Genomic DNA, 25,267 nt, shown 5'->3' with positions numbered 1-25,267 from the left:
GATATCTAGTTGTCCCCTTAAACTGAACCCACCATTTTCTCCCCAAACTAGCACACACCCACCCATGCCACACCATTTTCTATTAATGGCTCCACCAATTTTTGTCATTCAGGGTCGAAACCTTGGTGTTACTCAACAAAAATATTGAACAAATACAAGAATTGTGCTAGGGATGCTGGGGTATACAATGGTTAGGTTTGATGAGGTTTCTGCCTTTATGAAGGGAGAAACAAATGGGGAACCCATGCTAATATATGGATATTAGAGAAGACGTCTTGGAGGAGGATGAAGATGGGTGGGTGCGGAGGTGTGTTTCACAGGTAAAGGCATAGGAGGAGAAAGCATGGCTTTGGAGGAACACAAAGATGTACTACTGAGGCTTTGAGCAGTAGTGGAAATGGAGAGAAAGTGGGACAGATATGCCAGTTCAAGCATGAAGGGTCTGGTAAACTATGTTAAGGAATTTGGACTACCTGAAGAGCAGAAAGAAGCATAATTAGTTTTGTATTTTAAAAGAACCAATCTGCTCATAGTTTGGCCAATTTCCCCTTTCTCTTTCATCCTCTGAACCCAATCTATTAATAAATCCTGATTTCTTATTGTCTCATTTGTTCATCTCTATTACCACTGCCACCACCTTAGTTCCAGCCCTTCTCATCTCATCCTTAGATTAAGAGCCCTTTAACCAGTTAGTCTCCAGACTTCCTTCCTCCAATCCACACTGCACACAAAGACTACACCAAAAGTCCTAAAATGCTATGCCAGAATAGCAGTAAAGCCCAAATCACCCATCTTGGCGCTTACGACCATCTCTACTCTATGTAACATTACTACTTAAAACCCCTTTCCAAAGAGACCAGTCAGCTTCCTCAAAAATCCTCCCAAATGCAGTTTACATTCTTTTCTCACCCCTGCAATCTTGTAACATTATTCTCTTCTCCCCCGCATAATGCACTCCTGGGGCATCCTGAGGACGTCAAGCAACAGCTCGGTCTCCTCTCCTTCGGTTTCTTCTCACCCTGCAGACTGTGCCAAACATTTCTGCATTGTATTAACTCGAATGGTGTTACAAATCGAGGTTTTCATTGTCTTTTGTCACAAAAGACTCTCATAAGGCCGGGTCAGGTACTTCAAGCGCTCAGAGCAAATGCTAGTAAACTTTAATTGAGCCCAATCCGGCAGGTTTGCGGAGTCTGAGCCCGCGATGGGGAGAGGGAGCTGACACACTGGAGGATGGATCCGGAGCGCCGGGTCCGACACAAAAGAGCTTCAGACAAACACGCGACAGACCAGGGTAGGGCAGCGAAGGTGGGGCGGGGATAGCGGGAGACAGCAGGGGACAGCTCCGGGGGGCCAAACTCTGGCGAAACCGCGGGTGGCAGGCTGAGCCACCGTTGGTAGGCGTGACCGCGCCAGTCTCGCGGGAGCGGCCGTTGGGCGGGCCGTTGTCCCCGCGGGCGGGGCGAGTTGCTAAGGAAATGACTTCCCGCAGCGCCGCGCCGTGCCGCGCCGCGCCGGCCGGGCGGGGTCTGGAGCGGCGCCGTTTCCGCTTCCGCTCCGTCTCTGCTCCCGTCCCGTTACCGCCTCCTGGCCGGCCTCGCGCCTTTCACCGGCACCTTGTGTCGGCCGTACTGCCGGGCCCGCTCCTGCCACGCGTGCCCCCGGGGCTCCGGCGCCGGCACGGGTCGCGTCCCGCTCGCCTGCTCCTGAGGCCGCTGGCCAGCAGCCGCCATGGGTGCCTACCTCTCCCAACCCAACACGGTGAAGTGCTCTGGGGACGGGGTCGGCGCCTCGCGCCTGCCGCTGCCCTACGGTTTCTCCGCCATGCAAGGCTGGCGCGTCTCCATGGAGGTGAGGCGGGAGAGGCCCAGAGGCGGGCCGCTGCAGGGCGGGAACCTGACGGAGAAAGGGAGCGGGGGGATGGGGTCATCCCCAGGGAAGGGTCCTTATCGGGAGCGTGCAGCTTTGGCTGCGGCGGCAGTTTGACGGGCGGCAGCGAGAGTGGGCCCGGGGCCGAGAGGGAACTGCCGGTGCTTGGGGACCGTGTGCCGGTGGCCAGTTTGGCGGCGAGAGCTCGGCCATGTGGGGAGAAGCACCTTCCGCCCACTGACCGCCCTCTCCTCGTGCCTTCGCGCCATCCTATTCTGCCAGCCCAGCCCTCCGGGCTCATAAACGGTGTAAGGTGTAGTGTGGGAGTTAAGATGAAAAGAGGGACGATTTATTCATTTACTTTTGCGAGGACGAAGAGAATAGACGGGAATGACTACTCCCCCCCCCCCCCCCCCGCCTTAAATATGTGATGTGAGAGGCCTTTTTAGACGAGGAGTTTGACAGCGAAAGGAAGCCTAGGCAAGTAGTCTGTTTGAAATTCTCAACACCTAGTTACTTGGCTCTGGGCACCGAATGTTAATTTCAGAAGCTCATCCTGACCCCTAAGAATTGTCACTCGTTTGTATTCTCTTCAGGGCCTTTTACGACCTTTGGAAAACTTGAGTTTTGTCATTCGGTATCATTACTTTTTTATTATGCTTGATATTTTTTTCCTCGGGATTTTTCTGAAACTTACTCTGTAATTGTCATTTGCCTGTGCTGACTGTAGTTTATAGTTTCCTTGATTTGTAATCATTTCATCATAATCTATAAAGAACTTTAACCTGTAAAGAACTGACTTTTCTTTTCTAGAAAATTTCTTCTGGATAAAAGGGAAAGGTGGAAATTTTCTGGATAAAAAGGAGTAATATTGGGCAAAATGGATGTGACACTACAAGGAGAACAGGAAAAACCATGGTAGAAAGGAAAGGTAGAAAGACATGTGTAAGACATGTCTCTGTGAAGAGTGTTGTGAGAGCTAGGCAGAAGGGCCAGGGAAATGCTCTAATTATTTCTGGGATTAAGGGTTTATCCACTTACTAGGTGGGCTTCAGTTTAACAGCCTAATAGTGTCTCCCTCGGGAATGTCTTCAAATCCCTCGCTCCTCCCTGTGGTTAGCTCTGGAATGACAGTATAAACTTAAATGGTTTGTTCTCAGACTCCACTTTCATACCCACAGCAGACTTTAAACAATTCTGTCAGTAGCTATAACATTTCAAGAAGGAAGGGGATCCTATGGTTCAGCTCATCTAATTTGGCTCCCGCATTTTACAGCTCAGAAACTGAGGCCCAGAAAAGTTAGGACATTTATTTCTTGGTGGAAAGAATCTGTGGGATGAAACTGTTCAAGACACTTATTGGACACTGTTATCGTCTGTGTCAACCGGAAGCATAGCGTTCATATTCCAGTGTGGTGCTCAGCATTGAGCTTACTGGGTCCTTGGTGAATGTAATTGTCTGAGTGTTAGAAATATTTGGATATAGCTTCAAAAGGAAAACCTTAATGTAAGGTTGGGGTTTGGGTTAGTTGCTAGTCTGGAGGTCCCATTTCTATGGCATTTTCTGTTACTATTGTAAGATTTGAGGTGACTTTCTTCTCATGTTACTGTGAAAAGGCTTTTCTGGCAGGTTTCTCAGTCCTTGTTTTCCACTCTCTGCTGCAGTTTTTCTGTTTTGGGGGTACCCTTCTTTCTAGTTTTCTTTACAAACTGAGTTGTTTGGATATTTAGTTTTCAAAGTTGTTTGCTCAGTGGTTCTGTGCTGTTTGTTTCTCTGCAGGGTATTTCCCTTTATTTTTGGTTTCTCTTCTGGTAATTAGAAAAGGACTTTTTTCATCACCAGCTGTTTGGTTTGTAGAGATCTTGTTAGACTATTCCTTAGATCCTAGTCTTCCTGAGAGGTAACCAGTTCGGGTTTTAAAATCTTCCTATTAAGCTATTTCTGAATTTACCTTCGTTTGAATGGTTAAATATACTTAACTAGACCCTCTTGAAGCCCTGCATGGGGCTATATCAAGTAGTTTTGTGCTACATCAGTAGTTTTCCTTCTGACTTTGATTCCTTTCTGTCCAAACTATAACATAGTTTCTTTGCTATGGCAAGAAAATAACTATGACCTGTAGCCTCTTAGTGAATCTTATCTTTTCAGAAAGTGTACACACCTGTTCCTCTTAAGCTTTAGGACTCAATTCCACCAGTTTATTAAGTATGTTGACCTTAATTGCTTGGTCCTAATGATTCCTTTGAGGTAAGTTTTTCATGCCAATACACATTACAAGAGGTTGCTCAAATCCTGATTGACGAATAGATTCAGTCTTAGTACTATTTTACCCCTTCTCTTGAGGCAAGGATGGCAACTATCAATAGCTGGCATTTTATACTTTCTGCCTCTCTCCAGCCCCTCTTGCTGTGGAACCAGGGTGTTTTGAGGAGGGGTAAACAAAATACCACAGTTGATGTTCCCTTCCCTTCTTCCTTCTTCATGGTTTGGAGGGATCCTCAAGCTGGTTGAGGTATGTATTTTGGGGGTTAACAGGTAGGTTGTGGAAGGGTGCCTGAGAAATATATTTGGAAAGGCTCTGAGTTTTTGGTGGCTAATGAGAAATCAAATCTGAAAATAGTTTGAGTTGATGTAGTTTTAAGGGACATGGATACTTTTGGGTTGTGAGGTTCTCTGGAAGTGACAAAACTGCTTTCTATGGGGAGTTAAATTTTTTTCTTTTTAATTCTGTGAAATATATTTGCCTTCTTTAAAAGGCACTATCAATACCTAGGATACACTTTTGAGTAGACTAGCTGTTTATTGCCATATAGAAACTGGCTTATTAGTGGTCATACAGGGGTCACCTAGAATTGAATGTAGAGCGTGTTAAGCAGAAAATTCTTAAGATACCTACATGACTGTTTCAATAATTGTATTAATGGGACAAAATATAAAATGGGATACCACAAGAATGCTGTGGGGTTCCACTTAAGAGAGGGTATCTGAGGCTGAAGAACATGTATTGTTTGATTCTTAGATTAGTGCCTCATCTCTGTATCTTAAAGCACTTTTTATTTACTGAACCAGATCAGAATTCCTTTGTCTAGGATGCAGTTAAGCAACTTTTGTAAAAGGGCATTTGATTAGCATGTCGTAACTATTCTTCACAATTCAGAGATAGTATGACATGAAATCAAATACATATCCACGCATATGGAGAAATTGTTTTCTACTATATGATTCCTTTGTAAGTTCTTAAGCAACAGGAAGTTACAGATTTTATTCCTCAAGATTTCAAGAATATTTTACATAAGTTATTTCTATCGCCCAATCACATAGCAGATGTTACTACTGCTTCTCCACCCTGATCCTCTATTGGGTTATCATCTTGGAATTGTACTTTGAGAGGTAAGGTAAGGAACTGTGCTTTGAATTCGAGTGTGGAAGTTTAATAGATCTGGTCAGTAGTTCTTGCCATTGTGAGCTGTTATTTAAAATTGTGCTGTCTGGAAGCATAAACCTTTAGAACTGAACTTGAAGCATCACTGATGTGTAATGACATGCTTTAAACGGAGTACTGATTTCAATGGAGTTTTTGGTTTCCCTTTAGATCCTGTTCAAAGATGCAGGCTATCAACTTTTAATCATATATAGTACTTGAAAATGTATATATGGGTGTCTGGGTGGCACAGTTGGTTAAGCATTCGACTTTGGCTTAGGTCATGATCTCACAGTGTGTGAGTTTGAGCCCCACATTGGGGCTCCACGCTGACAGTGTGGAGAATCCTGCTTGGGATTCTCTTTCCCTCTCTCTGCCCTTCCTCCACTTGCACACGCACGCTCTCTCAAAATAAATAAACTTTAAAAAATTATATGCAGACTTCTTTTTTAAGAATCTTATTGAGATGTAATTCACATGCCATATCCCTTTAAAGTGTACATTTCAATGGTTAATATATTCAGAGTTGTACAACCATTACCACTATCAATCTTAGAACAGTTTTATCACCCCAAGAAGAAACAATTTAACTATTACCAGTCACTCCGTATCTCCCTTCCTTTAATCCCTAGCAACCACTAATTTACATGATATTCTATATATTTATCTATTTTTAACATTTCACATAAATGGAATTAGGCATATGTCTCCTTTTATGTCTGCCTTCTTTTACTAAACAATATTTCTAAGAGTCATCCATGTTGTATCATGAATCGGTACTTCATTCTTTTTACTGAATAATATTCCATTGTGTGGACATTTTGTTTATCCATTCATCAGTTGATGGATATTTGTATTTTCATATTTTGGCTATGATGAATAATGATGGTATGAACTTACATTTACAATTTTTTTGCGTGGAAATAAGTTTTTATTTCTCTTGAATATATACTAGGAGTGGAATTGCTGCATCATACAGTAACTCCATGTTTAACATTTTGAGGAGATGCCTACCTAACTCTTTGGCAAAGTGGTTGCACCCTTTTACATTTTTACCAGCAATCTAGGAAGGAGGGTGTCAATTTCTCTACATCCTCCCTACACTTGTTATCATCTTTTTTATTATAGCCATTTTAGTGGGTGTGAAATGGTATCTCATTGTGGTTGTTATTGTATTTCCCTGGTAGCTTATTATGTTTGAGCATCTTTTCTTGTCTTAATTGCCACTTATATATCTTTTGAGAAATGTTTATTCAGATCCTTTTGTCTATTTTTATTGGGTTGTCTTTTTATTGAGATGTAAGAGTTCTTTATATATTTTAGATACAATTTCCTTATCAGATATGATTTTCTCCTGTGGGGTGCCTTTTTGCTTTCTTGTTAGTGTCCTTTGAAGCACGATAACTTTCAATTTTGATGAAGTCCAGTTTCTCTATTAAGAGTTTTATAATTTTAGCTCTTACATCCATTTTAGATTAATTTTTGTGAATGGTGTAAAGAAGAGGTCCAGTTTCATGCTTTTGCATATGGATATATACTTGTCCCAGCATCATTTGTTAAAAAGGTCATTCTTTTGGGTGCCGGGGTGGTCCAGTCGGTTAAGCGGCCCACTTTGGCTCAGGTCATGATTCCATGGTTTGTGAGTTCAAGCCTTTGTTGGACTCAGCACAGAGCCTACTTCAGATTCTCTGTCTTCCCCTCTCTATCTGCCCCTGCCTGCTCCCCCCACTCTTCAAAAACAAATAAACATAAACTATTTTTTAAAAGTCATTCTTTTCCCTCATTAAATTATCTTGGCATCATTGTTAAGATCATTTGACTACAAATAATGGGAATTTATTTCTGGACTCTTAATTCTGTTTCATTGATCTATCTACTTATTATGCCAGTACCACACTCTCTTGGTTACCATTGCTTTGTGTTAAGTTTTGAAGTTAGGAAAGTTAAGGAGTGTGAGTTTTCCAACTTTGTTCTTTTTATCGTTTCTTCTTTTCTGGGTCCCTTGTATTTCTGTATGAATTTAGGATCAGCTTGTCAGTTTCTGTGCAAAAGGCACTTGGAATTTTGATTGGGCTCGTGCTGAATCTGTAGAATCAGTTGAGGAGTATTGCTACGTTTTACGATATTAAGTCTGTAGTTTTCTTGTAATGTCTGTGTGGCTTTGGTATCGGGATAACACTGGCCTTATAGAATGAGTTGGGAAGTGTTGCCTCCTTTTCTATACATTGGAAGAGTTTGTGAAGAGTTGGTATCATTCTTTTAAAAATAGCTGGTAGTTGGGGCGCCTGGGTGGCGCAGTCGGTTAAGCGTCCGACTTCAGCCAGGTCACGATCTCGCGGTCCGTGAGTTCGAGCCCCGCGTCAGGCTCTGGGTGGATGGCTCAGAGCCTGGAGCCTGTTTCTGATTCTGTGTCTCCCTCTCTCTCTGCCCCTCCCCCATTCATGCTCTGTCTCTCTCTGTCCCAAAAATAAATAAACATTGAAAAAAAAATTAAAAAAAAAAATAGCTGGTAGAATTTACCAGTGAAGCCATCTGAGACTGGGCTTTTCTTTGTGGGAAGTTTGTGTGTGTGTGTGTGTGTGTGTGTGTGTGTGTGTGTGTGTGTTTAATTATTTTATGTTAAGTTGTGATAAAATAACAACATTTATTATCTTAACCATTTAAAAATTGTACAGTTCAGTAGTGTTAAGTGTATTCACACTGTTGGGCAACCAGTCTCCAGAAGTGTTTTCATCTTGCAAAACTGAAACTCTATACCAGTTAAACAGCTCCCCATTCCCCTTGCCACCAGCTCCTGGCAACCATTCTACTTCCGGTTTCTATGAATTTGACTATCCTAGGTACCTCATAGAAAGACACATTTGTTATTTTGTGACTGGTTTGTTTCACTTAGCATAATGTCCTCAAGGTTCATCCATGTTATAGCATGTGTCAAAATGTCCTTCCTTTTTAGGGCCGAATAGTATCCATTGTATGAGTATACCACATTTTCTTTATCCATTCATCTGTTGGTGGACACTTAGGTTGTTTCTACCTTTTAGCTATTAGGGATAAAGCTGCTGTGAACATGGATATACAAACACATCTTCAAGATCCTGCTGCAAAATCCAAGACTAAGGTGTCTGCTGAGGACCCACTTTCAGGTTCCTAGATAGCTGCCTTCTAGATGTATTTTCAAGGCAAGGGAGCTCTCTGGGGTCTCTTTATAAGGGCACTAATCTCATTCATGAGGGCTCCTCCCTCATGACCTAATTACCTCCCAAACACCCCACCTCCAGACAGCATCACATTGGGGATTACATTTCAACATAGGAATTGTAGGGAGACACAAAACATTCATTCTGTAGCACTGAAGTAATATATGCATATAATTTTAAAAGTCAGATAGTAATACATGACTTTTTAAAACCAAAAATGTAGTTCCCAACCACCTTCAACCTTTTAATCTTAGTTTGTAAAGATTTAGATAAATTTATGCATCATAAATCTAAATGGCTGGTCATCCATGAAAACAGGAACTTTTGTGGATGTATTTATAACCTTAGGAGATTGACATCAGGCAGGATAACCAGGCTTTTATTCATACAGATCCATTGGTTGTCTAGAAGGTCAAAAGGTTCTGTGTGATACATGATTTAAGTAAGGCAAGGCCTAAGAGTCCTGACTCAGGTGACCTGTGTGTTCTGAGTCATTTCCTCCAGACTATCAGTGGTTATTGTTTTATGATACATCTCTGGGTTTAGAGTAGGAAATGAAGGAGGAGGCATCCATAAGGTATTTGTCCTGAGGCAACTGGGGACTCACTGTCAAAAACAGACATGGAAGTCCTATGATGTTGCAGAACCTACTTTTAGGCCCAAAAGCTGTAAAGACTTTTTATTTATTTATTTATTTTTAAGCTATAAAAAACATTTAAGACCACCCTTGCTTTCATGCTGGTTTACAATCTAGTTTGGGACCTAAGAGTCTCTTTTCCCCCATGGAATGCTGGATAATAATACAAGATGGTATATTCTGAGTTTAGAGAGGGGAATGATCAGAGTATTGGTGTGACTGAGAAAGATTTCTTAGAGCTGGTAAGACTAACCGGACCTTACGGAGAGTTTATAAAATGGGACAAAAGGAAAGGAGGAAAGTGGAAGGAGAAGAAGAAGGATATTAGAAAGAGGGAAGACTGAGGCATGCTTGCTACCTTGCTAGGTTGGGGTGATCAGTTCAAGAGTGGAGTAGTTTCTTTTGGGGAATGGTATGAAAGGTAAGAGATTAGGTTATAGAGATGTGTAGGAATGATGAGGAGTTAAAGGAGTGCCTTTAACTGCTTGTAAGTTATGTGGAATTAATCTGATATGCAGTAGAATCCACTGAAGCTTCTAGCAGTAAAATATTGGGAAGTATAATCTGGTATCTGGATGTATGTAGGTTGGACTACAGGGGCAGAGAGTAGAGGCAGGAGAGAAGATAAAATGCTATTAAGAGTAAAGTAATTCATGAACAAAGTCATGAAGGAAAACTTAGTAGGACTTGGTGATGGATGGTGGAAGAGAGCCAGGAAGTCAAGGAGGTCTGGTATTAAGTGTTGCCTAGGAAAGATTCCATGAACAGAAATAAGACCTGTAGGGGAAGTTCTGAGTGTTTGAAGACTGCTGAGTTTCTGTTTATATATGTTAAGTTTGAAGTGGAGAAAGGCATCCTATAGAAACAGGTAACTGGAACTTCACAGAACCCACGAGAACTTTCAAGAAAGCTGACACGGTTTTTACTATTTAATTATATACAATAGTTGGGAAAAATGAAGCCTGCAAAATAGCTATTTGGGTTGCTGTTATGGTTATTGCCTGCTCTGTGTAGTAAGATCTTGAAGGAAAAGGTTTTGAGATCAGGAGTTTAAGCATGTAAATCTAAAAAGATCATTTAAAAAAAAAATAAATACATAAATAAAAAATAAGAAGAGAGATCATTTTAACCAGTTTCCAATAAATGGTTTAATGGATGCTTTGTTGAATTAAAAAAAAAAGGGGGGGAGAAGCACTGCTTTGGAGGCAGAAGTGAAGGAGAGGTTAAGTAAAGCTGTAGAAAAATTTTGAGGTAGAATAGAGATGATGAAGTAGTTCTTGATATGTGACCTTGATCTAAGTAAAGCAGGAGGTTAGCTCATCTGCTAAGAGTGAAAGAAGAGCATTGAGAACTTGAACAGTGTGGGAAAGGTTTATGACTGGCTGCAGTCAATATATTTAAGTGTCAATGCAAAACACTAAAAAAATGCTGAATGATGGAAGTAGGTGCACAAACAACCAACATGATTTCATGACATTTTATGACTAGCAATACTTAGTGGCTCTGATTTCAGGTGTAAAGAAAGCAGTTGGTCGGGTTATACGAGGTTGGATGAGTTTTTCTAGATTGTTAAGAGACAGTGTTGAAATACTTGGCTCTGGCTCAGAAAGGGTCAGAGAGAAAGAAAAGCAAGGGTAGGTGAAGGTATGGAGGCAATGAACAGAGATGCAAAAGGGGAAATGAAAGTGCTTAGAGAAGGTAGTTCCAGGTGATAATATAGATCCAAAGACTCACCAGGCAGTAGAAGGGAAGGTAATGTGGAGTAGTTCTAGGAACTGACACCTCAAGGTATAAGGTGAATCTATGTTGGGCATCATCTATGGATGATTCCTCTATCATTGAAGAGAAAATGGAGGCACACCAAGAGATAACTGGCCAGTGATCATGTGGCAATTCAGCAGCGTGGCAATTTAGAAGACAGTTCATAGGTTCGTTTTACTGTCATAAGCATTCAAACTGGAATAATATGGCATATTGTACAAAAATTTTAAATGTAGAAAAGCAGAATAATTATTACCCAACTCTTACTCTCCATGCAGTTTGATACATAATGTGGTCTTCCAGATTTCTAGCATATGTGTGTTTTTTTTCCTGTCTTTTTGTCACTTAGTATATTGTGGAATTATTTCTAAATTAACGCATATTTATTTCTAACGTTTATTTATTTTTGAAACAATGCAAGAGACAGAGTGCAAGCAGCAGAGGGGCAGACAGGGAGACACAGAATCCGAAGTGGGCTCCAGGCTTTGAGCTGTCAGCCCAGAGCCAGACATGGGGCTCGAACTCACAAACCGTGAGATCATGACCTGAGCTGAAGTCGGATGCTTAACCGACTGAGCCACTCAGGCACCCCAACGCATATTTGTTTCTAATAACTGCATGTATTCTTTTGGAAGGATGTACTACTTGTAATCTAATCTCTTCATGGATATTTCAATGTTTATAGTTGTTCTTTACTATAAATAATGCTGTAATGAACATTATTATACATATTCTTGTACCCTTGTCTTATTACTTCCATAAAATAAACTTTTAGAAGTCCAATTACTGTATCAAAGGGCATGCACATTTGAAATTTTGATACATATTACCAAATTGTGCTCCAGGAAGGCTGTACTATTTATATTCTTGCTGATCAGGATATGAGAATGTGTTTTTATTTAACTCTTTTTTTTTTTTAATGTTTATTTTTGAGAGAGAGAGAGAGAGACAGAGCGTGAGCAGGGGAGGGGCAGAGAGAGAGGGAGACACAGAATCCGAAGCAGGCTCCAGGCTCTGAGCTGTCAGCACAGAGCCCGATGCGAGGCTTGAACTCACAGACTGTGAGATCGTGACCTGAGCTGAAGTCGGACGCTCAACCAGCTGAGCCACCCAGGCGCCCCTACTTCACTCATTACCACTGGTTATTATTAATCTTTTCCATTATTTTAATTTGCACAAAAGGATATTTCCTTGTTTTTAATGTTCGTTTCTTTGCTGTTGAGGTTAAGTATTTTTTCATATGTTCACTGAGATTAGATCTACTTCAATGCTTTTGTGAGAAGTAGATGAGGAAGTGAAAAAGGTAATTTGAATAGAGTTGTGGGTTCAAAAGAGATGGTGCAGCTTTGACTTAGAGTGGCATTGCAGGACAGAGAAAGACCGATTGATTGTCCTATTCCACTGGGAAGCAGTGGACAAGAAGACTGCTCTTCCCTCCCCTATCAAAAAAGTGGGGGGCGCCTGGGTGGCGCAGTTGGTTAAGCGTCCGACTTCAGCCAGGTCACGATCTCGCGGTCCGTGAGTTCGAGCCCCGCGTCAGGCTCTGGGCTGATGGCTCAGAGCCTGGAGCCTGTTTCCGATTCTGTGTCTCCCTCTCTCTCTCTGCCCCTCCCCCGTTCATGCTCTGTCTCTCTCTGTCCCAAAAATAAATAAATGTTGAAAAAAAAATTAAAAAAAAAAAAAAGTGGAATTAGTTGGACTAATTTCTCAAATTTCAGTGAAATATTGAGTCTCCTAAAAATATTTAATTTACTTTTGAAAAAGCTAACCATTCCCATGGCTCAGTCTTGCTCCCATCCCACAGTTAACCTGCTTTTCTTAGTTTTCTGTATATCTGTATGGTATTACAGTGTGAGAAGACAAATATCTATTCCATGCTCCCTCTTCTTACACAAAAGCAGTTTACTAAATATAGCATTCTGTACTTGCTTTCCTTCTGCACTTTGTTTTCTTTATTTAACAAAATATCTTGGAGATCTTCCATGAATTTTTTTTTTTTTTTTTTTTTTTTTAAGGAAAACAATACTTGTGGAACTCCAGATTTCACTAAAACAATTTTAATTTAATGTTACCTAAATGTGTACAAACAGAACTGGGCATAACTTCCATGCCAACAAACCATACTACAAAATCATCAGAATTAAAGTCAACGTCAATATGACACAACTGTTTTGCCAAAACTCATTAGATACTCACAGCACGACTTAGGTAGTGACTGCTGAGGTATAGTTTCTTATGGCTTTAGCAAGCCTTTACACACTCATGCCTTTGCCAATTCAGTTCTCCCGTCACTTTTCTATAATCCAACCCGGTCCTCCTCCGTTCTGCCTTTTCTTTATTCCATAGCAACCATCCTCTTTCTGTAAGTGTTATATCGTAACGCTATATGATTTACCTATTTATTGTGTTTATGTGTATTTCCCTCATGAGAATGTAAGGTTTTTTATGAAGTGCAGATCTTCATTTTATTCACTGATATATTCCAAATACCCAGAACTGATCCTGGCACATAGCGGATAGTCAGATATTTGGTGAAGAAATGAGTGAATGAACAAATGAAGTCTGAGAACCACTGGTGGAGGATGTTGGAGCAATAGATAGTCATGTAGGTCAAAAGATGGAGAGAAGAAGTAGGTTCAGTAAGGTCTAACCCTGGCTTAGACGGAAGGGAGGGCAGTGTGGCTGGTGGTGGAGTGGTTGGGAGAGGGTGAAGATGATGTGTGGTTGGTAGTGCTCTCTGGATCCTGGGGATGAGACTCAGAGGCAGTTATTGACAACCTTAGATAGGCCATTGTGTGCCCTCCATGGCAGCCCGTTAGATTCTGGGACACTTTTTCCTGGAATCAATGAGAGGGAAATACAAAATAGCTATTTTTCCATTCTCTCATTTACTACCTTAAAATAGCTTTTATTTTTAGGGTGCCTGGGTGGCTCAGTCGGTTAAGTGTCTGACTCTTGATTTCGGCTCAGGTCATGATCTCACGGTTTGGGAGTTTGAGCTCCCGCATCGGGCTCTGTGCTGACAGCGCAGAGCCTGCTTGGGATTCTCTCTCTGCCCCTCTCCTACGCATGCCCTCTCTCTCTCTCTTAAAATAAATAAACTTAAGAACAGTAGCTTTTATTTTCTAGGTTTGTATAACGAAGGCATAGTCTTATTTCAGGGACAACAGAAGAACCACTGCACTGATTTCCTAAGTATTGACACAACTAGAAAAATTTTAAATGCCAGAAAGAGGAGGAGAACCATTGACTTACACAGGGATAATCAATCAAAGTAAATAGCTGATTGCATTCTTTTTGTTTGTAGAAAGTACCTAAAAGAGAGGTGGGGTTGTTTTCCCAGATGGGGCAGAGTAAGCTGCAGCACATGCTCACCGAGGTTCAGTGGTCTTGGCTTGAACTATGGCACAGACTAGAATATTTGTTTGGGGTGGCAGAGTTTTGTGATTAGAAGAATTTGATCAGTTCCAGCCTTCCAACCATGATGTTGTTGCAGCAGGGCCATTGCAGACTTCTCTTCAGGTGTACTATGCCATCAGTGTTGAATGATATGTCATTTCCATCTGGGGGTAGGAGGTGGGAAGGCTGATCATATGGGACATTGTAAATTTTAGTTAACAAAATCTAAGCACAGTATAGTTTTAAGAATATTATTTATTGGGAAGATTCTTTTGTAAATATATCCTCTGCCTAGCCTGAGGGCAACTTCATGAGTGAGTTAAACTTAGAAGAGGGAATAATTTATTTAGATGGTGCTTTGGGAAAGTGGCAGTATAAGTGTATATAGTTTTACAAATTCCTAGTGCTTTCTCTTAGGCTGTTTTAGGATTCTCCCAGAAACTTTTCAGATTGGTAATGCCCTCAGGTCTCTTTTTGCTATCTTCCCTAGGATTTTCTTCCTTGAAGTTCATGGATTCATAGAATGGGTCTGGAAGAGACTTTAAAGCCTTTATTCTGGTTCTTCCCATAGTTGCCGCAAACCAAACGGGTCAGGTCTAGAGTTCCAACAGTCAAACATTCTGCCATCTGGACTCCGAGATCTCCTAGGCTGAGGCTGCTAGACTGCAGAGAAAGTGAACTGATTCATTTCTCTCCCTTCCTTTCCTCCTCTACTTCCCTCCCTTGCCTTGCTTCCTTTCTCCCTCCCCTGTATTTCTTTTCTTATTTTATCATCCCGTTTCCTTTCTTATTTCTAGGCCATGTAGTTCAGCCAGGGAAGGGTTAGTGAGATTAAGGTGTGAAGGAAATCCTCATGACCTGAGTGAGGTGGCACAAGGAAGAACATCCTTTGATCTTGAGAAATGCTAATTATACTCTCTTTTTCCTAGGATGCTCACAACTGTATTCCTGAGCTGGACAGTGAGACAGCAATGTTTTCTGTCTATGATGGACATGGAGGTAATGGTAGCAGATCATATTGGTGACATTCTTGAACCCTAGTTCTAGACTTTAGAGGGCAAGAACAGGTCCTTTGTTCTTTTCCTTTCCAAGGTTCTGGTTGTAAGATATCGTTTCCATTCCTAGTGCTGTTTTTCTCTATTCTGTCATTCTACCTTCCTAACTGGATATTGTATTGGTTTATAATCTCACCAGACCTTGTTTTAATCTGAAAAGCCTCTTCCTATATTACAATTTATCTTTTTTCCACTGAGAATTAAGTATGCAGGTAAGAAAAGACAAAAGGTATATTAACATAGCCCTGAGAGAGTTGATGGTGAAATCCATTTTCTGGATCAGAACTTCCTAAACAGTTGTCTTTCAAATTGTATAAGTTAAAAGTGTAGTTGTCTTTCAGTTGTATACGATATTCATTTCTTCAACCCTTGGGATTCAGTCCAGTATGGCATGTAAATATTATATAACTTTATATGTGGGAAGCAGTGCTCTGGGTGACCTTACCTGTTTCCTAGGGGAGGAAGTTGCCTTGTACTGTGCCAAATATCTTCCTGATATCATCAAAGATCAGAAGGCCTACAAAGAAGGCAAGCTACAAAAGGTCTGTCTTATTGTAATGCTCCTTCTCTACTTCTGTAGGCTCTCCCTTATTTTCCAGTCCTGTGGTTTTTCCTTTCTTGTTGCCGGTAAGCTGCTGCTTACTGCATTTCTTTTTTTTTTTTTAACGTTTATTTATTTTTGAGACAGAGAGAGACAGAGCATGAACGGGGGAGGGTCAGAGAGAGGGAGACACAGAATCTGAAACAGGCTCCAGGCTCTGAGCTGTCAGCACAGAGTCCGACGCGGGGCTCGAACTCACGGACCGCGAGATCATGACCTGAGCCGAAGTCAGCCGCCAACCGACTGAGCCACCCAGGCGCCCCTGCTTACTGCATTTCTTAAAGAATTCTATGCCCCAAACAAGCTTATCCTCACTTGAGCCTTCTTAGAGTTGCCTCATTATTCCCAGGTCTCTGAACTGGTTTTTATTTATATGTGAGTGTCTCCTCATGTGGCAGATCACCCTGTAACTTGCATGCCATTTTTGTACCCAGATTGTATATAGGCAATTTATTTTGTACCTCCTGTACTTTTTCTGACACTTGCCTTATACTCTTTTGCTTACATCCAGGCATTAGAAGATGCCTTCTTGGCTATTGATGCCAAACTGACCACTGAGGAAGTCATAAAGGAGTTGGCACAGATTGCAGGGCGACCCACTGAGGATGAGGATGAAAAAGAAAAAGTAGCTGATGAAGATGATGGTGAGTGTTGCTGGCATCCCTTGTTTGAGAGGAAATCTGCATTTTAAAGAACTCTTCTTTAATATATATTACTTCAGTGTCAATTCTAAGAGAGGATGACTTCATAGGGACTTGGGGAGTCCCCACATTAGAGAACCTTATGTTCTGCTACACTACATGAGGTTATGAAGGGAGAAAAAATTAACCTGTGTGCCTAGTGTCCATAGTTGTAAGCATTTTATATATATTTTGTCATTGTGGTAGGGTCTCTCTGGTTCCTGTTAATGTTTATATGACCTTTTTTTTCTAGACAGGAGTTGTCATTAGCCTCAGCAGCCAGTCCTTAAGCCTGGGCTGTAGGCCTAAGACTAGCATTGTGGGCTTCCTGGGTCCTCAGCCATAATGAGCTTTCTACTTATCACTCAAAAATAAGAGGTGATAAGAGAACTATAGTAACTAGTGTTCCTTTGACTAAGAAGAGGGTGAAACTCAAAGACTAAAGGAAGTCTATGCAGGCAGACGTTATCTGAGAAGAAACCAAAGGGGTCTTCTGAGACCCCAGGGAGTGGGGAAGTTGGAACTCAGGCCTCCAAAGGCTGGGAGGCAGGAAAAAGGACTGGTCCTATGAAGAGTCTGGTGTGGGGGTACTGATTCAGCCTCTTCCCTGCAGTGGACAATGAGGAAGCTGCGCTGCTGCATGAAGAGGCTACCATGACTATTGAAGAGCTGCTCACACGCTACGGGCAGAACTGTCACAAGGGTGCTCCCCACAGCAAATCTGGAGCTGGGACAGGCGAGGAACCAGGGTCCCAGGGCCTCAATGGGGAAGCCGGACCTGAGGACCCATCTAGGGAAACTTCTTCAGAGGAAAATGGCCCCACAGCCAAGGCCCACACAGGCCTTTCCTCCAACTCAGAACGTGGGACTGAGGCAGGCCAAGGTGGCGAACCTGGCACTCCCACTGGTGAGGCTGGGCCTTCCTGCTCTTCAGCCTCTGACAAGCTGCCTCGAATTGCTAAGTCCAAGTTCTTTGAGGACAGTGAGGATGAGTCAGATGAGGCAGAGGAGGAAGAGGAAGACAGTGAGGTAAGGGCCAGTGGGAGCAGACAGATACTGAATTTGCAGAAAAGGCCTGTTTGGTTACCATACATAGCTTTCAACTCCTTTCCTTCTCTCTCTCTCTCTCTTTTTTTTTAAGTAATTGCTACACCCACCGTGGGGCTTAAACTCACAACCCCAAGATCAAGAGTTGCATGCTCTACTAAGCTTGGTGCCTACCATCTTCTCCTATTTTTACAGCAACCCCCAAGGCCTATATTCCAGGTTTTTCTTGAATTCATTATCTCCACCAACATAGGAACCATTAGCCCTCTAACCTCTTCCTTTGTCGATACTATAACATACAGATCTAGTTCTAGCTTTTCAGAGTCTGTCTTTTATTATATTATTATTTTTTTTTAATGTTTATTTTTGAGAGAGAGAGAGAGAGAGAGAGAGAGAGAGCGAGCGAGCAGAGGAAGGGTGGAGAGAGAGGGAGACACAGAATCTGAAGCAGGCTCCAGGCTCTGAGCTGTCAGCATAGAGCTCAGTGCAGGGCTCAAACTCACGAACCGTGAGATCATGACCTGAGCTGAAGTCGGATGCTTAACCGACTGAGCCACCCCAGGCGCCCCAGAGTCTGTCTCCAAGAGAGAACAGGAAGGTAGGGATTGTTACTTTAGATATTTGGATATTTCCTTCTCTGAGCCACTTATTTTCTGGCCATGTTGCCTGAAAGGCGCTTTTGGCTGAGAGCCCTGGCCTTTTGCAGGACTTACTATTCGTGACTTCCGAACCCAGTTTAGGATATCAGTTATACCCATCTGGCCCTCTCCCCTCCCCTGGATTTTTCTATCATGATCATATAGTTGCATCTTTCATTGTTCTCAGAATCCGTGTTCAGGCCGGGCTCTTGGTTCTGAGTACAAGTTGGGGGGAGGGGGGCAGGGGGTCATCCCAGTCTCAGCAGCCTGGGATCATCCCTCTGGCAGGAATGCAGTGAGGAAGAGGATGGCTACAGCAGTGAAGAAGCAGAGAATGAGGAAGATGAGGATGACACTGAGGAGGCTGAAGAAGACGAGGAAGAAGAGGAGATGATGGTGCCTGGCATGGAAGGCAAAGAGGAGGTGTGTAGGGAAGGGGAGCAATGAGTCTGGAAAAGCCAAGAGGCAAATGTAATTCCCCTGATTGTTATTTGGTGACAGGGGATCTCCTTGCTGCCTTAGTACTGAAGTCCTGGTGATGCAGCGATTTATGCTACAAGTGGAACTAGGTCTTCAGGGTAAAATTAGCTCAGAAAAGAAAGAGCATGCTCTGGTCTTTGGAAAGATTATAAGTTCATGCCTCTCCTGTTTGTTAAAGCTCTCTTGGTGGTCCCAGTGAGAGAAGAAAGCATAAGTGAATGGTTGGGGAGCACCAATGAGGAGCTTGTGTCCAGAATCTCCCATGATGCTTCCTTTCTTCCTCTTAAGCCTGGCTCTGACAGCGGCACAACAGCGGTGGTGGCCCTGATACGAGGGAAGCAGTTGATTGTAGCCAATGCGGGAGACTCTCGTTGTGTGGTGTCTGAGGCTGGCAAAGCTTTAGACATGTCCTATGACCACAAACCAGAGGATGAAGTGGAGCTAGCACGCATCAAGAATGCTGGTGGCAAGGTCACCATGGATGGGCGAGTCAACGGGGGCCTCAACCTCTCCAGAGCCATTGGTAAGGGCCAGGAAAGCATGGGAAAGACTTCTGGGGTCTTACTCTCTCTTTCAGACTACCTAGTAGCAAACTTTAATCTTAATAGGCCCATGTACCTTGCCAAGTACTTTGGTATCTATTATTACCTCTGTCCTTAAAACATCTCCGTGAGATAGGTAAGATAGCTGTCATTTTTGGATGATGAAAAAGGTGAGTGGCCTACCTAAGGTTTAGCAACCTGAAAATAGGGCTGCAACTAGAAAAACTGGAACACAGTTTTTCGTTCACTTAGATTATGGAACTTTGCCAAGAAGGGAAATGAATGGCAAGGCTTGACCAGCCCTAAGCACAGGTCTGTGGGGAGTGCCTAAACTACTCATCAACCAGCCGTTCCTTTACTTCAGGAGACCACTTCTACAAGAGAAATAAGAACTTGCCACCTGAGGAACAGATGATTTCAGCCCTTCCTGACATCAAGGTGCTGACTCTCACTGACGACCACGAATTCATGGTCATTGCCTGTGATGGCATATGGTGAGCACCAGCGGAATGCCCTAAAATTCCCTCTTTTATGCAGCATTACTTCTCTTACAGGTCTCTGAGCTGGTTTGGTTTTATCATCCCTCTAATGGCTGCATTCAGCACCTTTTCTCAAGCTGCTCTAGAATTAGAGTCTAGGCAGACACCTTGGTGTCAAAACCCCCAAGCCTAAGGCAGAGCTAAGGATATCTTTGTAGGTATTTGCATTGGCCCTGGGGGGCTATCACCTCTCTCTACACTCCTCTATTCTGCTTTGTTGGGACTAAAGAAGAGTATTGTTTTTGACCCCAGGAATGTGATGAGCAGCCAGGAAGTTATAGACTTTATTCAATCAAAGATCAGTCAGCGTGATGAAAATGGGGAGCTTCGGTTATTGTCATCCATTGTGGAAGAGGTGAGTGCCAGGGTGGAGGAGAAGAGGGTGTCTGGTCTGCATAGCCAAGGTTTTGTCTTTGGACCAGAGCTAAGACCAGAGCTGGGAAGTATCCTTAATTACCGACTGATGCCAAACCCTGACTAGAAAGTTCCACCTTCCTTCATTTTCCTAACATATCCTCATGCCTCTTACGCTAGCAAGTGGCCTGTTTTGGGACATCTGTTGCCTGTTCCCCTCCTTCTGCCACCCTGTCTCAGCACAGTCAGCCCTCTTGTGGGGGCTTAGGTTCCTAGGAGGGTATTCAAACCCTGAAGCTGAGCTGCCCTGTCCCTTTTGTAGCTGCTGGATCAGTGCCTGGCACCAGATACTTCTGGGGACGGTACAGGGTGTGACAACATGACCTGCATCATCATTTGCTTCAAGCCCCGAAACACAGCAGAACTTCAGCCAGAGAGTGGCAAGCGGAAACTGGAGGAGGTGCTCTCTTCTGAGGGGGCTGAAGAAAATGGCAACAGTGACAATAAGAAGAAAGCCAAGCGGGACTAACGGTTGTCCAGACCCCTGCCCACCTAGACTGTTTTCTGAGCCCTCTGGACCTGAGACTGAGTTTTGTCTTTTTCCTTTAGCCTTAGCAGTGGTTATGAGGTGTGCAGGGGGAGCTGGGTGGCTTTACTCAGTCCATTCCAAAGAGGGCTCTCCCTCCACACAGCAGCCTGGGAGCCTCTGCTGTCTTCCCTGGCCTTCTCCTTGCTCCTTGGGGCTCATCACCGGTTCTGTGCCTGTGCTCTGTTGTGTTGGAGGGAAGACTGGCGGTTCTGGTTTTTACTCTGTGAACTTTATTTAAGGACATTCTTTTTTATTGGCGGCTCCATGGCCCCCAGCCGCTTGCACCCGCTCTCTGTTGTACACTTTCAATCAACACTTTTTCAGACTAAAGGCCAAAACCTAATTGTGCCCGTGGTGTCCTTTTTTCAATACTGCTGTTCTGTCCGGCCCACCCAGAGTTCCCTAGCCCCAGACTCGACCTCATTGATGGCTCTACCAAGCCCCTCTGCGTATTCGTGTGCGTGCGTGTGTGTGCGCGCGCCCTCCACGGTGCATGTGCCCCACGTCCGTGTGTGTGTGTGTGTGTGTGTGTGTGTGTGTGTGTGTGTGTCCGTCCGTTTGTCCGTCCCAAGAATATGGGGCAGAGGGGGCCCAGGTATTGCAACTCCCTGAGCTGCTGGCAGGCTGGCGTAGCGTCATGGCTCATCCTCACCCCCTCCTGGTGTCAGGAATAGTTTACTAGCTACTGCAGGGGGTGGTTAGGATAAGCCAGGCGGCAAGTAAGACTGAAAGCAAGGCCGAGGCTTCTCCTGCCCTCCTCACCGGCCTGCTTTCTATCTGATCTGTGATTGGCTCGGCCGCTTTCTTTCGTCACAATCACTTCCTGGTCATGCTATGGACGTTTTCGCCGCTTCTGCTTTCCACGGACTACGCGTCCCGTGTGACTCTGCGGCAGCGGAAGCGGAAGCGAGGACGGAGGTACCAGCTGGTCTCCGTAGGGGGGGGGGTAGGGGGCTCCATGAATGGACGCGGCGGCGGCGGCGGGAGCGGCCTGAGCTGGGCGCCGGGGCCAGGGCCGGGGGCTGCCCGGGGCCCGCGCCGCTGCATGGGGGCGGCCCGCGGGCCCTGAAAGGAAGGGCGGGCGGGCCGGACTGGGAGGGGCGGGGCCGGGCGGCCGCAGGCCGGAGGCGCGTCGGGCTGGAGCCGGTCACGATGCCCCGAAGGAAGCAGAGCCACCCGCAGCCCGTGAAATGCGAGGGGGTCAAAGGTCAGGGGTCAGGGGCCGCAAGGGGGGGAGGAACGGGGGTGGGGTCAGTGGAGTGGGTTCAGGTCGGGGTAGAGGGGGACTCCTGAGGGATGGGGTGGGCGATCTGGACTCCTAGCTTCTACTAAGAGAACCCGAGAGGGTCTGAGAGTACGGGAAGTACGGGCTGCCAGGGCTAGCTCCCGGGGTGCGGATGATGGGCACGGTTCCTGAGGGAGAATCTACAAGCCCCCTCCCCTCTTCAGTGGATACCGAAGACTCCCTCGACGAAGGACCCGGGGCCCTGGTATTGGAGAGTGACTTACTACTAGGCCAAGATCTGGAGTTTGAGGAGGAAGAGGAAGAGGAAGAGGAGGAAGGTGACGGCAACAGCGACCAGCTCATGGGCTTCGAGAGAGACTCTGAAGGTGGGTTTGAGGGACTTGATTAAAGATTAGTGACCGCTGGAACCTCGGCCCTTCAGGATCCAGGTTAGGATTTAGTGCCAGTGAGCTAAACTCGAAACAGTGCCACAACCCAGGGATGATTTAGTTTAGATTTGAGCTGGATTTCATTTGCCCAGTTGTTCGATGAGCTCCATCACTTTGTTGAGGTGAAGTTTTGCGGCCTGGTCCAAAGGCGGCATGAATAGCACAGTGGATGACAGAGCAACTGGTTAAAGTTAATGCCCTTTTAATAACCTTGTCCTTCTGCCTAGCACATTCCTTATGTGAAGTTCACTTGAAAAGGTTCAGCAAAACAACTTATTTCAAATTAAGTTATGTCTAATCTAACTCCTTTCACCTGCAGCATAAACCTTTTGTATTGAGGTTTTGGTCTCTATCCTCAAGTATTCTTGCACATTCCTTTCCCCTGTGATGTTAACATCACTCCACCCTAATTTGCTGCACCACTTACCCACTTAATGCTACCTATACTAAGGATGTTTCTGAACGTCATTGAGGGGAATCCATGTAAAAAATAATTCATCCTTTAGGGACATTACTTTGTTTTCACTTCTCTCCAGATTTTGCTTCACTCTTGAGTTTTTATTTTATAATCAGCTCTGTACTAAAACGGACCTTACTAAAACAGAGCTTAGAATAAGATGTCAGGCCTCTGCCTTGTGTACTTTTACTTTTTTTTTTATCCCAAGAATCACCTAATTACATTCTTCATTTCAGTCTGTGGTCCACTGTAAGCCTTTGATCCTTTTCCATGCAGTGGAATTAGGTACAGCTGTCATCACTAGGTTAGTCCAGGCTCAGAAGCAGATCATGCACATTGAATTTTCAGGATCACTGAAGTGAAGAGTGGGGCCAAACAAGTGGGGAGACACCAGTGAGAAAGCAAGTTTGGAGCCTGATTGTACTCCATGTTGATGTTTCTTCTCACGTTTGTCTTACCAGGAGACTCTCTGGGGGCCAGGCCTGGGCTTCCCTATGGGCTGAGCGATGACGAGTCTGGGGGCGGCCGGCCACTAAGTGCTGAGAGTGAAGTTGAGGAGCCAGCCAGGGGTCCAGGGGAGGCCAGGGGTGAGAGGCCAGGCCCAGCCTGCCAGCTGTGTGGGGGGCCGACAGGTGAGGGGCCGTGTTGTGGGGCAGGAGGGCCGGGTGGGGGGCCCCCGCTGCCCCCACGGCTATTATACTCATGCCGCCTCTGCGCCTTCGTGTCCCACTACTCGAGCCACCTGAAGCGGCACATGCAGACACACAGCGGGGAGAAGCCGTTCCGCTGTGGCCGCTGCCCCTACGCCTCAGCCCAGCTCGTCAACCTGACGCGACATACCCGCACCCACACTGGCGAGAAGCCCTACCGCTGTCCCCACTGCCCCTTTGCCTGCAGCAGCCTGGGCAACCTGAGGCGGCATCAGCGCACCCACGCGGGGCCCCCCACTCCTCCCTGCCCGACCTGTGGCTTCCGCTGCTGTGCTCCACGTCCAACCCGGCCTCCCAGTCCCACAGAGCAGGAGGGGGCAGTGCCCCGGCGACCTGAAGGTAAAAAGCCAGAGACCAAAAGAACCTGGGACATGGGTGGGTGGCTTTAGGGATACTTGGTGGGATTCATACACCAGGCCTCATTGTCCCCACAGATGCTCTGCTGCTTCCAGATTTGAGCCTCCATGTGCCACCAGGTGGTGCCAGTTTCCTGCCAGACTGTGGGCAGCTGCGGGGTGAAGGAGAGGGTCTTTGTGGGACTGGATCAGAACCACTGCCAGAGCTGCTGTTCCCTTGGACCTGCCGGAACTGTGGACGAGAGCTGGAGGAGGGGGAGGGTGGTCGGCTGGGAGCTGCCATGTGTGGGCGCTGCATGCGAGGAGAGGCTGGAGGGGGTGCCAGTGGGGGGCCCCAGGGCCCCAGTGACAAAGGCTTTGCCTGTAGCCTCTGCCCCTTTGCCACTCATTATCCCAACCACCTGGCCCGGCATATGAAGACGCACAGTGGCGAGAAGCCCTTTCGCTGTGCCCGCTGTCCCTATGCCTCTGCTCATCTGGATAATCTGAAACGGCACCAGCGCGTCCACACGGGAGAGAAGCCCTACAAGTGCCCCCTCTGCCCTTATGCCTGTGGCAACCTGGCCAACCTCAAGCGTCACGGTCGCATCCACTCTGGGGACAAACCTTTTCGGTGTAGCCTTTGCAACTACAGCTGCAATCAGAGCATGAACCTCAAACGCCACATGCTGCGGCACACAGGCGAGAAGCCCTTCCGCTGTGCCACCTGCGCCTACACCACAGGCCACTGGGACAACTACAAACGCCACCAGAAGGTGCATGGCCATGGTGGGGCAGGAGGGCCTGGCCTCTCTGCCTCTGAGGGCTGGGCCCCACCGCACAGCCCCTCCTCTGTGTTGAGCCCTCGGGGTCCGACAGCTTTGAGTGCCGCTGGTAGCCGGGCTCTCCATACAGACTCACCCTGAACCAGGTCCTTCTCCCTCAGGGCCCTACGGATTAGCCCTGACTGTCCTGTACGTTTTATACAGATGGACCAGAAGCCACCTTCTACTTCCTCCCCCGCTGGCCAGGGGCTCCACAGACTAACCTAGGCGCTATATGGACCAGCCCAAACCCTGTGGGCGGGGGGCCCATATGGACCAGGGGGCCTTGCCTTGACTGATGCACTTCATGAGCTCAGTGATAAGGGCCCTGTATTCACCTCCACTGCTCCCAGGGGCAGTAGAGGAACTGGCTGGGGGACTGCCCAGCCTCCCACCTGTTTATTTAACTTATTTCAGTGCTTTATAATAAAGGAAACACTAACAAAGCCATGTCTAT

At 45.3% G+C, this 25,267-nt stretch overlaps 2 protein-coding genes across 3 annotated transcripts; both read left to right on the top strand.

The window, feature by feature from the left end:
• The first annotated feature begins 1,528 nt into the window (after positions 1-1,528).
• PPM1G (protein phosphatase, Mg2+/Mn2+ dependent 1G) lies at positions 1,529-21,153 on the top strand. Its single transcript, XM_025927233.2, has 10 exons — positions 1,529-1,851; positions 15,215-15,284; positions 15,797-15,882; positions 16,453-16,585; positions 17,235-17,650; positions 18,595-18,729; positions 19,075-19,309; positions 19,693-19,822; positions 20,120-20,222; positions 20,544-21,153. Exons 1-10 carry the CDS (start codon positions 1,732-1,734, stop codon positions 20,748-20,750), a joined length of 1,635 nt encoding a protein of 544 aa, XP_025783018.1. The 5' UTR covers positions 1,529-1,731; the 3' UTR covers positions 20,751-21,153.
• A 310-nt stretch (positions 21,154-21,463) lies between these two features.
• ZNF513 (zinc finger protein 513) lies at positions 21,464-25,256 on the top strand. 2 transcript variants are annotated; one of them, XM_086700241.1, is made up of 4 exons: positions 21,464-21,728; positions 22,260-22,421; positions 23,403-23,990; positions 24,086-25,256. In XM_086700241.1, the coding sequence occupies exons 2-4, from the start codon at positions 22,397-22,399 to the stop codon at positions 24,910-24,912; spliced, it is 1,440 nt and encodes a 479-aa protein (XP_086556367.1). In that variant the 5' UTR covers positions 21,464-21,728; positions 22,260-22,396; the 3' UTR covers positions 24,913-25,256. The 2 variants fall into 2 exon arrangements, with proteins under 2 accessions (XP_086556367.1, XP_086556366.1); XM_086700240.1 differs by lacking the exon at positions 21,464-21,728 and adding an exon at positions 21,777-22,017.
• Positions 25,257-25,267: the final 11 nt, after the last annotated feature.

This window comes from Puma concolor, chromosome A3, assembly GCF_028749965.1.
Source record: "Puma concolor isolate L17-30 chromosome A3, mPumCon1.1.hap2, whole genome shotgun sequence".
Lineage (NCBI taxonomy): Eukaryota > Metazoa > Chordata > Mammalia > Carnivora > Felidae > Puma > Puma concolor.
The sequence above is the reverse complement of the archived record's forward strand: the minus strand, read 5'-3'. Positions and strand labels throughout refer to the sequence as shown.